Source organism: Eptatretus burgeri, chromosome 2 (assembly GCF_056783735.1).
Source record: "Eptatretus burgeri isolate ZD-2024b chromosome 2, Ebu_testis_v1, whole genome shotgun sequence".
NCBI lineage: Eukaryota > Metazoa > Chordata > Myxini > Myxiniformes > Myxinidae > Eptatretus > Eptatretus burgeri.
In genome coordinates, this window is record NC_140962.1 from 137,519,751 (window position 1) to 137,536,976 (window position 17,226).

Genomic DNA, 17,226 nt, shown 5'->3' on the forward strand with positions numbered 1-17,226 from the left:
GATTTCGTAAAAGTAGATAAATTTTTAATATCCAACGTCAGGTTCATCATCGTCTCTCGCACTGGTTTGAAATAGCAACCTGTATCGAGTGTTTATGGATCTTCACAAGAATAATTGTGGTCAATGAATGAGGAAGGAATGAGGAAGAAATAAGACGGTTGGATCTTCTGAAACTGAGATATTTCGGTATGTTTGTTGAAACCTCGTTCGGGATCCTTCAAATCGTCATCGGTGAATCTTGTACATTTCGTCGTTCTCTCTTTGCGAGACGGAGTTCGAGTTGTATGGTCACTTTCTCCTGACGTTCTCTTCGTTTTCGTGTCTCCTCGTCCGACGTTCCCCCCTCTCTCCACTCTTCACCGTTCTATTCGTACGTGTTGTGTATATGTTTATATTAATGTTCACGTCCACAAACCTGAGGTAATCCGAGCACTTTGATAAATAAATAACGTTATGGAGGAGGTGATAAATACCTCGTTTGGTTGGACACACACCTGTGGTGGAGGGAATGTGATCAAACGTCGTTTTGTTTATACAAACGGATTTATAACTGATCATGTTTGGTCTACTGTACGGTCCAACCATTACAGGCAGTTACCTTCATTACCCCCCTCCCCCCATTATCCTCACTACTCCATCTGATTATCGCCATCCTACTCTGTGTGTTTTGGTGATGACGTTTCTATCCAGTGACCTATAAATTATAATGTTCCTTCGATAGAGATTACCCCCCCCCCCCCACTAACTTCTCACTCGCCCCTCAGTTTCTACAAACCACTCGCTTCTCCTCCCACCACTCGCTTCTCCCACCACTCGCTTCTCCCACCACTCGCTTCTCCACCCCCCAGCACTCCCTTCTCCACCCCCCAGCACTCGCTTCTCCACCCCCAGCACTCGCTTCTCCACCCCCCAGCACTCGCTTCTCCACCCCCCAGCACTCGCTTCTCCACCCCCCAGCACTCGCTTCTCCACCCCCAGCACTCGCTTCTCCACCCCCAGCACTCGCTTCTCCACCCCCCAGCACTCGCTTCTCCACCCCCCAGCACTCGCTTCTCCACCCCCCAGCACTCGCTTCTCCACCCCCAGCACTCGCTTCTCCACCCCCCAGCACTCGCTTCTCCACCCCCCAGCACTCGCTTCTCCACCCCCCAGCACTCGCTTCTCCACCCCCCAGCACTCGCTTCTCCACCCCCTGCACTCGCTTCTCCACCCCCAGCACTCGCTTCTCCACCCCCAGCACTCGCTTCTCCACCCCCCAGCACTCGCTTCTCCACCCCCCAGCACTCGCTTCTCCACCCCCCAGCACTCGCTTCTCCACCCCCAGCACTCGCTTCTCCACCCCCCAGCACTCGCTTCTCCACCCCCCAGCACTCGCTTCTCCACCCCCAGCACTCGCTTCTCCACCCCCCAGCACTCCCTTCTCCACCCCCCAGCACTCCCTTCTCCACCCCCCAGCACTCCCTTCTCCACCCCCCAGCACTCCCTTCTCCACCCCCCAGCACTCCCTTCTCCACCCCCCAGCACTCCCTTCTCCACCCCCCAGCACTCCCTTCTCCACCCCCCAGCACTCCCTTCTCCACCCCCCAGCACTCCCTTCTCCACCCCCCAGCACTCCCTTCTCCACCCCCCAGCACTCCCTTCTCCACCCCCCAGCACTCCCTTCTCCACCCCCCAGCACTCCCTTCTCCACCCCCCAGCACTCCCTTCTCCACCCCCCAGCACTCCCTTCTCCACCCCCCAGCACTCCCTTCTCCACCCCCCAGCACTCCCTTCTCCACCCCCCAGCACTCCCTTCTCCACCCCCCAGCACTCCCTTCTCCACCCCCAGCACTCCCTTCTCCACCCCCAGCACTCCCTTCTCCACCCCCCAGCACTCTCTTCTCCACCCCCCACCACTCCCTTCTCCACCCCCCACCACTCCCTTCTCCACCCCCCACCACTCCCTTCTCCACCCCCCACCACTCCCTTCTCCACCCCCACCACTCCCTTCTCCACCCCCACCACTCCCTTCTCCACCCCCCACCACTCCCTTCTCCACCCCCCACCACTCCCTTCTCCACCCCCACCACTCCCTTCTCCACCCCCCAGCACTCCCTTCTCCACCCCTCACCACTCCCTTCTCCACCCCTCACCACTCCCTTCTCCACCCCCCACCACTCCCTTCTCCACCCCCCACCACTCCCTTCTCCACCCCCCACCACTCCCTTCTCCACCCCCCACCACTCCCTTCTCCACCCCCCACCACTCCCTTCTCCACCCCCCACCACTCCCTTCTCCACCCCCCACCACTCCCTTCTCCACCCCCCACCACTCCCTTCTCCACCCCCCACCACTCCCTTCTCCACCCCCCAGCACTCCCTTCTCCACCCCTCACCACTCCCTTCTCCACCCCTCACCACTCCCTTCTCCACCCCTCACCACTCCCTTCTCCACCCCTCACCACTCCCTTCTCCACCCCTCACCACTCCCTTCTCCACCCCTCACCACTCCCTTCTCCACCCCTCACCACTCCCTTCTCCACCCCTCACCACTCCCTTCTCCACCCCTCACCACTCCCTTCTCCACCCCTCACCACTCCCTTCTCCACCCCTCACCACTCCCTTCTCCACCCCCACCACTCCCTTCTCCACCCCCCACCACTCCCTTCTCCACCCCCCACCACTCCCTTCTCCACCCCCAGCACTCCCTTCTCCACCCCTCACCACTCCCTTCTCCACCCCTCACCACTCCCTTCTCCACCCCCCACCACTCCCTTCTCCACCCCCCACCACTCCCTTCTCCACCCCCCACCACTCCCTTCTCCACCCCCCACCACTCCCTTCTCCACCCCCCACCACTCCCTTCTCCACCCCCCACCACTCCCTTCTCCACCCCCCACCACTCCCTTCTCCACCCCCCACCACTCCCTTCTCCACCCCCCAGCACTCCCTTCTCCACCCCTCACCACTCCCTTCTCCACCCCTCACCACTCCCTTCTCCACCCCTCACCACTCCCTTCTCCACCCCTCACCACTCCCTTCTCCACCCCTCACCACTCCCTTCTCCACCCCTCACCACTCCCTTCTCCACCCCTCACCACTCCCTTCTCCACCCCTCACCACTCCCTTCTCCACCCCTCACCACTCCCTTCTCCACCCCTCACCACTCCCTTCTCCACCCCTCACCACTCCCTTCTCCACCCCTCACCACTCCCTTCTCCACCCCTCACCACTCCCTTCTCCACCCCTCACCACTCCCTTCTCCACCCCTCACCACTCCCTTCTCCACCCCTCACCACTGCCTTCTCCCCACCCTCCACCACTCGCTCCTCTCACCCCCCACTCGCTCCTCTCACCCCCCCACTCGCTCCTCTCACCCCCCACTCGCTCCTCTCACCCCCCACTCGCTCCTCTCACCCCCCTCCCACTCGCTTCTCTCACCCCCCTCCCACTCGCTTCTCTCACCCCCCTCCCACTCGCTTCTCTCACCCCCCTCCTACTCGCTTCTCTCACCCCCTCCCACTCGCTTCTCTCACCCCCCTCCCACTCGCTTCTCTCACCCCCCTCCCACTCGCTTCTCTCACCCTCCCACTCGCTTCTCTCACCCCCCCACTCGCTTCTCTCACCCCCCACTCGCTTCTCTCACCCCCCCACTTGCTTCTCTCACCCCCCCACTCGCTTCTCTCACCCCCCCACTCGCTTCTCTTTACCCCCTCCCACTCGCTTCTCTCACCCCCCCACTCCCTTCTCTCACCCCCCCACTCCCTTCTCTCACCCCCCCCCCACTCGCTTCTCTTTACCCCCTCCCACTCGCTTCTCTTTACCCCCTCCCACTCGCTTCTCTCACCCCCCCCCACTCCCTTCTCTCACCCCCCACTCCCTTCTCTCACCCCCCCACTCCCTTCTCTCACCCCCTCCCACTCCCTTCTCTCACCCCCTCCCACTCCCTTCTCTCACCCCCTCCCACTCCCTTCTCTCACCCCCTCCCACTCCCTTCTCTCACCCCCTCCCACTCCCTTCTCTCACCCCCTCCCACTCCCTTCTCTCACCCCCTCCCACTCCCTTCTCTCACCCCCTCCCACTCCCTTCTCTCACCCCTCCCACTCGCTTCTCACCCCCTCCCACTCGCTTCTCACCCCCTCCCACTCGCTTCTCTCACCACCCCCCACTCGCTTCTATCACCACCCCCCACTCGCTTCTCTCACCACCCCCCCACTCGCTTCTCTCACCACCCCCCACTCGCTTCTCTCACCACCCCCCCCACTCGCTTCTCTCACCACCCCCCCACTCGCTTCTCTCACCACCCCACTCCCTTCTCCACCCCACCACCCCTCCTCCTCCTCCTCCTCCTCCTCCACCCCTCCTCCTCCTCCTCCTCCACCCCTCCTCCTCCTCTCTCCCTCTCCACTCCCTTCCCCACCCCCTCCACCCCTCCTCCTCCCCCCCCCCTCTCCACTCCCTTCCCCACCCCCTCCACCCCTCCTCCTCCTCCCCTCCTCTCATCTCTCTTCTCCACTCCTTTGCCTTCACATTCTTTTTTCCATGACCCTCCTTCCTTGTATCACTTTTCCTCCCTTCATTCTCTGCGTACTTGTAGCATGTCGATGGTTCTGGAGAAGACGTTGAGATTATCGTGATCTTTTTTTTTTCCAGGTACAGTATTTTCTTAATATCACGTCCACTGTTTGGAGTTAAAACAGATCAATCGGAAGTGATGAAGGTGAGGTTTCCTCATTTTCTGTTTGATATGGTGGGTTAGCCCCTTTTGCATTCCGCGACACACATCGACGACGGCTGGCAAGATGGCCTCGAGTCTACAGGAACACACTCTCTCCTCTAAGTTGTCTAGCCTGGTTTTGAATCCCGACCAAGCTATAAACTGCCATCCTGGTGTTTCACTGGCAGGATGATTCTTCAATGTGTGTGTGCCGTCCCTCGGGTGGACACAAAACGGATGTCCCATCTTGCAAGCATTAGTTGGTGAATGTTAAAGATGCCACGGATCATGAAGGGTAGGTGTGAACTATCACCGGCACCCTGACCAAATTACAAATTCCCGCCCTAACTACGGCTGGGAAGTCAATGGCAAACCACCCAGTTTAACCCTTGCCAAGATATTGCTTGGGCGGCACCGACGCTCTATAACAGAGTACGGTGCTTCAAAATGAGAAGCACACGTCCGTGAGGTCTTGTCCTTGGGCGCATTCTGCCCTTGACATCCCTTCGAAAGAAACATCTCGACTCTGGAGTGATGTGACAACAAGATCAAAATTCCTGTTTGGCTGTTTCGTAGTACGAGGGTTGGCAAAAATATTCCAGAAGGTATGCACGCTTTCCTTTGAGCTGTCCTAAGTCTGGGTCTGAGTCCAGACACGGCTGTAATCTCTCACCCTGGTGTTGCACATGTAGGGCGAGGGATCGATGTTTGCGTCCTCCATCGGAAGGACGTTCGACTGGGTGTACTGTCTGCCAGCACTGCTCGTCGGTGGATGCTGAAGATCTTGCAGTGTGTGTCACGAAAAGTAGGTGAGCTGTCGCTGGCACCCTGAACCAATTACAAATTCCGACACCTTCAATCGGACGCCAGGCCAAGTTACCCTGTTCGTGAAAGACTTGGAGCAAAAGTGTGTTCGGCCAAGTTTCCTCTTTATTGCGGAAGTTTGAGGGATGTGAAAACGGATGTTAATCCTCGGTTTCAAGTTTTATTGCAGCTTGGATTTGAAGAGCTGCCGTTGTTACCTCCGCCACTGAAGGTGGACAGAGGTTGTGTTTTCACCCCTGTCCGTCTGTCCGTCTGTCTGCCTTTGTTTGTGACTTGTGAAATTGAAGATTACGAAGTATGTTGGTTGGTCTGATCTGTGAGTCTGTCTGTGTCTCAATCGCCGACAGGTCACAATTTTGAACCGATCTTCACGAAATGGTCAAGTTCGCCAAAAGCAAGAAGCCTTTTGATTTTGAGGTCAAGAGGTCAACAAATTTGATATACTTCTAAAATCATTAATTTTCATTTGATTTACCTGAAATTTGAACAGGGTTTGCATTGTATGTCACTGAATTCAACCACACATTAGTTTTGAGGTCAACGAAGGTCAAGTTTCTAAAATCCACAATTTTCATCCAATTGACTACAAATTTGAACAGGATTTGCAAATCAGGTCATCGAATTCAACAACCAATAAATTTTGATGTCATCATCATGGGATGAATTTCTCAGATTGTCGGTTTTCATCTGATTGACTTGAAATTTGAAGAGGAGTTGCGTATTCGTTCACTGAATTCAACCACCAATTGTTTTTTTTGTTTTTTTTTGTTTTTTTTTTTGGAGTTAAACAGAGGCCAAAGGTCAACAACTTCGTTGTACTTTCTAACATCCTCAATTTTCATCCAATTGACTTGAAAATTGAAGAGGACTTTTATTTCAGATCACTAAATTCCACAACCAATTACTTTTGAGGTCAACACACAGGCCAAAGATCAACAACTTACCACCATCTCTGATCTTCCCCCATCCAAAACCACGATCTTTTCTACCCCCGCTAATCCACCCCAAACCCACCTCCTTCAAATTCCCTGCTTTCCTTCTTGAAAGTCCCTGTTGTGTGGGGACCTGAAAGTCCCTGTAGTTTCCATCTTGTACACCCCGTGTTCCCCACCCCATCCCTCTCCCAACCCTCTTGTCTACTGCTCCCCTTGTTGTACGTTCTGTGTGTTCGCTCTCATACGAACCTTGACAGTGTATATAAGAAAAGAGGAAAGAAAAAAAAAAAACTTGGGTGAACTTTCCAAAATCCTCAATTTTCATCCCATTGACTTGAAATTTGAAGAGGGTTTGCACATATGGTCATCGGATTCTCAACCACCAAATGTATTTTTTTTAAGGTCAAATTTGTTTTATGGATTTTTGCAAGTGTCATGCTATGCACGACGTCTTTCTTGTTTGTTTGTCCGTGAGCAGGATATCTCAAAAAGTCGTGGAAGGATTCAGACGAAACTTGGTGCGCGGGTTGGGTGTGTGACGAGGACAAATTGATTCGATTTTTGGTGACGATCCGGATCTGCATATGAAAAAAAATTTTTTTAAAGTGCTTCTTCACCATTGAGAGATGGGGCCAAAATCTATGTATAGCATGATGTCTCAAAAAGTTGTGGATGAGCTGGGTTAGGTGACGAGAATAAGGTGATTCACTTTTGGTTCAGGTCTGGATTCAGGTCTGGCTTATTGGGATACAAAACGTAAACTGTTCAACCTGGCGGAAGAATACGCTCCACCGAGTGCCGTTCTAGTTGCTTTTGTCACAATGTTCAAACTGCAATGTATGCCACATAATATGGTGTTTTTTTTTCCAGGGCGGATAAAGGCAATGAAACATGGGAATTCCTCCAGATTTTTTTTTGCAGTCGAGTCTTAAGCAGCATAGGCTAAGCGAGTGTGAAAATAAGGCGAAAGGAGGTTCCTCTTCTTACTCGTGATACAATCGGGGGTTCTGAAGCATCACTCGTAACACCCTTTCTTACCACTCACGGGCAACGTTGCTACACGGCGCACATTTATGTCAAGAATCTGTGTCGGCCCCAACTTCGGAACCCCCAGGAGAGGGGTGGGGGGCTAACCAAATAGCGACAACCTTTTCTTGTTGGAAAAATAGCAACAATGACCCTTTGTTCTGGTAGATTTGGTTGAGATTGGACAAGTAACAACCAAATGTGTCGGCCACAGACTTCCAGACAGACAGAGACAGACAGATGCAATAACGAATATAGTGGTCACTTGTTTTTTTTCGTGAACCAATAGCTTTGTGCTTATATAATTATTTGTTTTCATCAATATCTATCTACCTCCACTTGGCATGTCGTTGCTTCTGTATATTCATCCCATGTGATCCGATGTGGCATGGTCTGCAGGGTGTGGGGAGTACGTGCTTGCAATGAGCGACAGCCATCAGCTGCATGGTTACTCGTCTTCCGGCGAGGTGGACCACGTGCGGCTTCTCTCTCGAGATCTGGGCACGTTGCAGCAAGGCCAGGAACACACGGATGTCACGTTCGTGGTGGAAGGACGACCCTTCCCTGCCCACCGCATTGTGCTTGCTTCGCGATGCGAGTATTTTCGGTGTGTCATTGTCATAATATTTGTGTCGGATAAAACTGTTTTACGTTGATCATGTTTTAACACGACGAGCAGAGTACCCGCCCTACGGGCGATCTCGTTCCAAACGTACAACGCATTCTTCTGATGCATACCTTTATTTTGAGTGGTGTATAGGCAACTGACAACTCTGGATACGCAAACAAAAAAAATAACCGGGTTATGTGCATGAAGCAAAAACATACCAACTGCTCATAATTCAAAACACCTCACTTCACTGTAAATGGTGGAGACTTGTAATACCCTCCCCCACCTAGAGGAGGTGCTATACGATACACATTTGCAAAGAGAATTTGCATCCCCTCCCCCTCTCCCCGAGACCACTGGCAACGATGAAAAACACCCCTTTACACTAATCGGGGTGATGCTGATCCTCTGGAGCAAGTCTGGATGTCGTTGGCCCACAACTGTCAGAGGAGTAGCGCGACAAACAAATGAAAAATCACTCGTAGAGCAACACTTGGCGAAACCGAACGGCACTCGGTAGAGCGCATACCTCCGCCAGGCTGAACAGTTTAAATTGTGCATCCCACTGATCTGAATCCCGACCTGAACCAAAATTGGATCTGCTTGTTCTCGTCACCTTTCCAACTCGTACACACAGTTTTGTCATAACTCCACAACTTTTTGAGGTTATCATGCTTATACATCGCTCTTGGCCCCATCTCTCAATAGCGAAGAATCACTTGGTGAAATTAATTCTCGTATATGGATCCAGGTCTTCATGAAAATCGAATCGATTTGTCCTTGTCACATACCGAGCCTGTCCACCAAGTTTCGTCCAAAACTTTTTTTTGTGATATCCTGCTCGCAGACACGGGTGAAAACATAACCTCCATCCACCTTCGGTGGCAGAGGTAATACACGCACTGATCTTGTTTTGATGTCGCGAAGCAACTGATCTGACTCGTGTACCAGCACCGATTGGTCCGCATCCACCTATTGCTCTTTCCTTCATTTCCACGTCTCGCATGCATAGTATCCCCTCTTGCTCATCGCACGCACATTATGATTTGAAACGGGTTCTGCGAAGCACATATGCACAGAGTCTCGCCAATTGTGTTACCGTGAGATCAGATGGTCGTTCCCTGTTCAAAAGAGACTTGATGGAGCTTTTAATTATTTATTTAACGTGATTAGTAAAATGTGTGAAAATCCGTCGTATGCCCATGAGACTGCGATAAATACAAAAACAAAGGACGAATTGCATAGGTAGTCAAAGTAACTCCCTCCCAGAGTCCTGCTACTCAAGATGCCTGTGCACCAGGTTGACCATCATGTTCTCAGTCTGTACACGCACTCACCATATGCATTGTACATGATCAGGAAGTCCATGCACTGTTCTTTCAATATCCGGCAGAGCGATGCTCTATGGGGGAATGAAGGAGAGCGCCCCGCAGGCTGAAGTCCACATGCAGGATGCCACAGCGGAGGCCTTTGCTCTTCTACTACGCTACATCTACACGGGCCGCTTGTCCCTGCCCAGCATCGGCGAGGAATCGCTGCTCGACCTGCTGGGCCTGGCTCACCGCCTTGGCCTCAATGAGCTCGAGCAAGCACTGTCGGAGTTCTTGTGTGCGACTCTCGGAGTGCAGAGTGTGTGCACTGTGTACGATGCGGCACGGCTGTACTCGCTGAGCCGGCTGCGAGATGACTGTGTGCAATATATTGACAGGAACGCAACCGCTGTGCTCAACAGCGAGGGATTCTCTTCCCTTTCCTTGGTGAGTATGGCTCACAAAGTGAGTACAGCTCACTCACTCACTCTTCCCTTCCCTTAGTAAAATGGCGGTCATGGAAGGGGAACATGCACAGTTTGTGGAAGCCGTGGTGGTCAAAGTTGTTGGGAGAAAGCAGTGTCAGAGAAGTTCTTCCTGCACTTCTTCTTTTTTTTTTTTTTCCTCGATAAACTTTCTAACTGTTTTTTGCGGAAATGTGTAATATTAAAGGACTTGATTTTTCAGTGGGGTGTCTCCGTCCGTCTTAATAATCCCGTGTTTTTTGTATGATGACCCCCCACAGAGTGCAATCCTGAGCATCGTGAGTCGAGACTCTTTCTACGCTCCTGAGCGTGACATCTTTATGGCCGTGATTACCTGGAGCCGTGCTAATCCCGACGAGGATCCGGGCAGGGTGATGAGCTCCGTGCGCCTCCATCTCATGAGCCTCCCTGACCTGCTGAATGTGGTGCGCCCCATGGGGCTCATTTCTCCGGATGCGATCCTCGATGCAATTCAAGATCAGACCCAGCGGTGCACTTCGGAGCTCAATCATCGCGGCATGCTGTGTGGGTGACTCCTCGTTGCTCACCCCATTGCTGTTTTCCATTTATTTATTCATTCATTTTAATCTTTAAGGCTTCTTTAAATTCTTCATGCTGTTGCAGTTAAAGATGAAAACGTTGCGACGTTGAGGCACGGAGGACAGGTTGTGCAAGGGGAGCTCAGGACCACCCTGTTGGATGGTGACACACAGTCGTATGACCTGGACCATGGTTTCTCGCGCCACTCTATTGACCAGGATGATAGCCTTGGAATTGTGGTGCAATTGGGCAGCCCGTACGTCATCAACCACATTCGTCTTCTGCTGTGGGACCGCGACGCAAGGTCGGATAGTTTCGTACAATTGCAGTTGGAACGGTTTCTTACAAAGAATTATATGAATAATAAGTCAATTGGGATGGTTTCATACAAGTAGGAGGAACGAAACGACCTTGAAAATAAAATCTTCAAACTTCACGTGCATGCTTAAAGGAATTTACGTTGGTTTTATCTCATTTCTGTGAAAAAATAAAATGGCGATTTATTTTGGTCAAAGCATTGTTTGCCTCGTAAAATACCTTGGTGTCTTAACCCAGGTCCTATTCATACTACGTGGAGCTGTCAATTGATGAACAGGACTGGATCAGGGTAGTCGACCACACCCAGCACCTCTGCCGTTCTTGGCAAAATCTCTTCTTCGCAGCACGTGTGTGCAGGTTTGTGAAGGCAAGCTTCTTGCATGTGCCTCCTGATTTCAACCTCTGATCCTTGGACTGTCGTTATTGTGCTAAGATTGGGTTTGCACAGCTGGCTGCACATTTTCACGAATACGCTTGAACGATGTGCTTGATATGTAACACGAGGAGGGATAAGTAACGATGTACCTTGTTCTTAAGAGAAATGCTGCTGAGTTGATGTCTTTCATTGTCTTGTTGTTGGTCAAGAAGCCTCGTCACCTTGCCGTTTGAATATGCAATGGTTCTAAAGTCCCCTGTGTTTGACATTTGATCAGTTAGGCGGTTTCAACTTGGATTTGGACCGAGTTGGTTCTTTCAAGGAGTTGGTTCCCTGACCATGCCAAAATAACACCAGGTGGGTTGATTCAGCCTGTCGTCCTTTTGAGGTCTGCAAAAGCTGGGAGTGAGCCAGTTGAGTATCCCATGAGTGGCGACCCATCCAGGATTGTTCCACCCCCCCCCCCTTTGCAAATAATTATTGAGGCCGATTAATGCGCGACCGGCTTGATAGCATCGAGCAAAGGAGTTTTTTTTTTGAGACTCGGTGCAGTGGCTCGTGGGTTATTTGCATGTGGTACCTGCCTTTCTACGTCTCTTTCCGACGTGCAGGTACATCCGTGTAATGGGCACGTACAACACCGTCAACAAAGTCTTCCACCTGGTTGCGCTCGAGTGCATGTACTCCAACAAATCCTTTGTACTGGAAGGTGGACTGTTGGGTACGTAACGCACGTCTGAATCGGAACCATCGAGTCGGTTGGCTACGTCGGCTAGTTTCCCATTTCTCATTTTACGGCCGATGTCTCCACGCGCTCTGCAGTGCCGCCAGAAAACGTTGCAACCGTGGCGGCTAGCGCAAGCGTTATCGAGGGCGTGAGCCGGCGTCGCAATGCGCTCCTCAACGGTGACACGAACAACTACGACTGGGACTGTGGCTACACGTGCCATCAGCTCGGCAGCGGATCTATAGTGGTGCAGCTTGCTCAGCCATTCGTCGTCTCCTCCATGAGGTTTGTTGATCGCAAGATGGCAACTTGTGTGTGTATAACCTTTTGTTTTACTATCGTCGTTATACTTGCATCAGCATGGATGGTGAAATTGATTTCCTGCCCCCTCTTTCACCTCGTTTTCCTGACATCTCAGACTACTGCTGTGGGATTGTGATGATCGCAGTTACAAGTACTATGTAGAGGTGTCCACCAACCTTCAACAGTGGACGCGTGTGGCCGATAGGATGAACATGACTTGCAAGTAAGGAGGGAAATCGGGAGTGGTGGTTGTTAGGATGGGGATGCTGAAGACCATTTCGTGAAGTTGTCTTCTTAATTGTGCTGATGTTGTTATTTTGTTGATGTTGTTTTTTTTGTGTGTGAGACATCATGTAATTTTTTTTTTTTTTTTTTCAAAGCCAGTCAAGGAACCACGCTGATGACACATGGTTGCTTTTACAAAAATTACTCGGAAGTCGTAGTTGCTGCCTAAGGGTGCATTTTGTCACCAAACGATGTGAAATCAAGAAAATTGCAGAAAGATCTGATCTTATAAACTCATAATTTTGGGGAATTTCGAACTTTAGTCCCTCCATCTCCCAATGCCTTAAACGCGGTGCACTACTCTTGGGTGCTCGCCAACAGTGTTTCGTGTGTGAAGGTGATCGAATGGCTTGCCATGCTTCTTGTGTCGTTCCATGGCAGGTCTTGGCAAAGGATCACATTTCCGAGGTGCGCAGTGTCGTTCATTCGCATCGTCGGAACGCATAACACCGCTAATGAGGTGAGTTTGTGGATGGGTTGTGTCGTATGTGGTCGTTTGCCTCGCGCAAAGTTTGACTGCTGTGGGGCATTTTATGGAGTGCTGTTGCTCTGGCTTTGCTTGAATTCCTGCTGGCTAGTTGTGCAAGCAATCCTGAATGCAATCGCATCTCGACCACTCAAATGCTGAGGTTTGAGTCGCTACGGATTTGGTTCTTGCTGCTCGAGTGAAGAACTATTTTTTTTTATGCCTCTGGTGGCGTTATGTTTTCGGGTTGTACGTACGTCTGTGCTAATTTTCTCTTTTCTCTGCAACCGCTTATCCGATTGACACAATTTTCACCATATGTACGATCACTCGTGTGGAATGTTACGATGTCACGTGTGGCATCCATGTTTGAAAAAAGGAAAAACTTTGGACCTCCATCTCCAACACCACACCAAGGAAAAAAAAAATTGAAACTTGTCACATGTCAAGTGCTCCCCATGGGAAATAAGTGTGATTTCATTTTTTGAATACAGAGGTGGCTTCATTATGACATCATAATTGCAAACATCGAATGCTATATCCGATCGGTAAGAATTTTTGAAGGTCATCTGGGGCTAAATGTATTGTGGGGGGGGGGGGGGATTAAAAATCTTCTTCTCCTGAACGACTTGACAGATCGAGGGGAAACTTCACACACGTTTCCCAAGCCTTGGGGATACCAGGGTGTTCACAAAAAATTAATCGGTCACATGGTATGGCAGCAATATTAGATTGAACGAAAATCTTTTTTTTTAAAAACCTTTCTCTTGATTGACTGCATCAATCGATGTGAAACGTCACAGTTATGATGCCATAGTCATGGAGAATATATGTCTTAAATTTCAACCTGATCGGACGCATGGTCTGGCAGCAAGAATTATTTAATATTTTGAATCTAGGTTTGACAGAGATTTAAGTCGAACTTGGTACAAGTATGTATAATGATGTAATTATGTGGAAGGAGGCATATCTGGTGACGTCGAGGAGTGCCCTTCCAGTTAATTTATTTATGCGTTTTGAATTGAAATTTATTGCAGTCTCAAATGAAATCCATTCTGCTTATCGATTTTTGTGCTTGAGAAATTCCTTGACACGTCTAATCCATTCCGTACGAAACTTTTTTATTATTCTACCATCATCCCTCTTTCTGCAATCGCAGGTCTTTCACTGTGTGCACTTTGAGTGTCCGGCCGTATCTGACGTAGGCCAGGGACCGGCTCCAGTCGGGACAATGCCGAAAGCCGTTTCCAGCTTCCAGCATGCTCTGACCACTTCCGACGGTGATCCGGATCGAGAAGAGACGACTGAGAGGCAGGAAGTCCTCACGACTGGGACGGACACGCAAGGTCAAATTGACGAGTCAATGCGCACCACCGGACGGTCACCCGCTAATGACAGCCAAGAGACGGGTCCTGTTCCACCCGCATCTCACCTCGCTGTGAACCAAATACCTGAAGAGGCCACGTCCCTCAGCAGCGCTACTCCTGCTCAGAACACGAAGGAAGAGTAGAACAGCTTAATTCCTCCAAACGTTTGTGGTAACAGGCATGTCGGTGGTTTATAATGAGGAGAGATGAAGTGTTACAAAAAGACTGATTGATTGGAATTTGTTCCATTTTACGAAAGAGGTGATAGAAAATAATCTATTTGACAACTAAGCCCTAATATATATATCTATATATATATATATACACATTATTTTTAACTCTACCAAGTTACTGCTGTGGTTTCTTCAAAGGCATGCATCTCCGCGAACTGAAATGGCTGGCAACTCAATCGCACGACTACGCATGTGATGAGGTAGAGCAAAATCTCGAACTTTCATCTGTTTATCGTCTTCTCAAACTCAAGACTTCTAGTTTAAGGCTCAGGGAGGGACTCGCATTTCCCAGAGGTGATCAGCAAGTTTGTGTCCGAACAGAAACAAAAGGTTTTTTTTTTTTGTTTTTTTTCCACAATTTTAAAATGTTGCAAAACGATGATGTATAACCAGAACATTTGTTATCCTTCAACTGTCAGGCTACACCCTTGATGATCACTCCTTGTACGACGCGTTTTGCACGAATTACCATGATGTTAAGAGGTAATGGACAAATGGAGCCCTTCAATGGGATTTCAATCTGAGGTCAGGGCATCGCAAAGCAGGTCGGCGTTCCAAATGGAATGCGAAACAGGACAACCAGTCGCATCATTTTGAGAAAACCCATCGATCGGTGCTAGCGATATAAAATCGTGAAATGACGTTTTGGAGCATTACATTATGGTGTATTAATGAATCGATTAATCCGGTATTTTTATACCTTCGGCTGCACGGCAAAATCTTTGGGTTGGCGTGATTGTTCGCTCCCGTCCGAGCACGTAGCCCGTGCTGCTTGGGATTCCAGGTTCAAATCCCATATGCTTTGTTTGATTTGTCCATTGTCTCGTGACATGATTGTCCTATAATGTACAATCTATTCTATGTTGTTTTTTTTTTTAAATCTACAACTTCTCCTGAACGAGGTTTCACTTGACAAATGTGTTTCCCTCGACGACTGGGCATCGCGGGTGGAATTTATCTCGTAATTACCTCGATTGCAATATGTTAATAATTCGATCGATTTGTCGTCTGTCGTCTTTCACTCTGAATTTGCTTCACTTCAAAGTGGTGTGTAGCAAAACGCAAGATCTAGCTTTCTTTGTACCGCTTCAAATGGCAAAACAAACTAAATCAACCTCAGCAGCTCCTAAACCGGGGACGGCTCACACACATTCCACCAATCGTGTCAGCTTCTAAGTTCGCCAGCTCGGCTCTATGTCGGAATTTGAGTCGTGCGGTGCATGTTCTGTTCGCATGGTGTTTGTTTGTTTGTTTTTTTTTTCACGTGATGCTGCACTTGTCTTGCACTGCCAAGAGAAAATGACAAAAAGTTTTCCTCCTTCGAGCGAAATGCCACCACCCCTACTATGTTGGGGAAACGCCCTTGCACCACGCAACCTGCGCACACACGCATACCAATGTTGAAACTCTTACATCGTTGCCTTCCATTTTTCATGGTGCCTGTACTACTGTTGTTTGTGTTTCGGATCGCATGGTCCGACGTATTGTGTATTTAAACGACTCTAGATCGTTGGAAGTCGTTTGACTCTTGCCGCCTCGTCATCACCGAGAGAGAGGAAAACGTGTATTTTTTTTTAAGTATTTTGCAAAGCAGTGCAGTTTTGATTTTTTTTTTTTTTTTACTGTTATGTTTTCATCTGACTACTCCTGACTTGTTGACAATCGATTTGTCTGAAAAAATTTTTTTTTTCTTTTCATCAAACATGTTTCTTGAGCCATGTCGCATGCAGACTTGCAAAGTGTAAAATATGAAACATTTGTACTGCAGCAAGAACAGTAATTTTATTTGATGTACATATTTTAAAATCCTCAGTTCATGATGCACTTATTAAAAGCGATATTTTGCCTGGACGTTCTGTCTTGATCGAAAATGAGTCATCCACTTGTCCGAACAAAGCATGAAATTCATCATTGCCATCGGATGATGGTTTTCTGGGTTTTTTTATTCAAAGTAAAGCAAGGCTCGTGGAAGAGATAGAATACTGAACGGATTAGGATCCACCAGAACAAAAGGAACATTGGAGAGGGGGGAGGAATCTCACAGCAGAGTTCCATCCATCCATCCGTACCATACTCTGTGCAGAGCGTTGGTGCTTCCTTAGCAGTCTCCTTAGCTAGTGGGTACAATCCTGGATGGGTTGCCGCTCCTACGCAGGATACCAGCAAGCTGGCACTCATTTTGCCGACCTCGGAAGGATGCCAGGCTGAGTCAACCACACCCGGTGTTAATTCAACAGCCGAGGGGGATTTGAACTCAGGATGCTAGGATCCCAAGCCCACCACCCAAACCATTAAGCCAGCACCAGGCATACAGCAGAGTTGAGAGACAAAATAGATGGAGACCTGGAGAAATAATGGGTGTGGGGAGGATCGAGGGGTAGGACAGGATGCATAGGGTGGACAAGATGGATACAGAGGAACAAGTTCAAATTGCGAACATACCCCATGGGAGTTCATTCGTACAACTCTCAGGTGAGCGATAGCACAGATGACTGATAGTTTTGAAATTTAGTAAGATTTTCATCGCATCAGAAAAAGAAACCAGAACACCTCACAAGAGTGAGGCTAGTCATTTGTGTTGGGCATCATATCATATCATCATTTGCGTTGGGCGTCGGCCAGCACATTTAATCTTTTTAAGAAAATGGGCCTAAAGGGCCGTTTCTCGGCCCAAAGGGCCGCAATCGCACTTTGGGCTCAGTTAATGCCTGCGCATATGTGTCTA

General features: G+C 49.7%; 1 protein-coding gene across 9 annotated transcripts; it reads left to right on the forward strand.

Moving 5' to 3' along the window:
• On the forward strand, positions 1 to 16,352 carry BTBD9 (BTB domain containing 9). Of its 9 annotated transcripts, none has more exons than XM_085871434.1 (13): positions 4 to 186; positions 4,632 to 4,698; positions 5,388 to 5,504; positions 7,881 to 8,088; positions 9,485 to 9,848; positions 10,147 to 10,411; positions 10,511 to 10,730; positions 10,982 to 11,101; positions 11,732 to 11,841; positions 11,943 to 12,132; positions 12,266 to 12,373; positions 12,817 to 12,895; positions 14,061 to 16,352. In XM_085871434.1, exons 3-13 carry the CDS (start codon positions 5,468 to 5,470, stop codon positions 14,409 to 14,411), a joined length of 2,052 nt encoding a protein of 683 aa, XP_085727560.1. In that variant the 5' UTR covers positions 4 to 186; positions 4,632 to 4,698; positions 5,388 to 5,467; the 3' UTR covers positions 14,412 to 16,352. The 9 variants fall into 9 exon arrangements, with proteins under 9 accessions (XP_085727568.1, XP_085727560.1, XP_085727563.1 ...); XM_085871437.1 differs by having other exon boundaries at positions 5,388 to 5,500; XM_085871435.1 differs by lacking the exon at positions 4 to 186 and adding an exon at positions 403 to 420.
• The last annotated feature ends 874 nt before the right edge of the window (positions 16,353 to 17,226 follow it).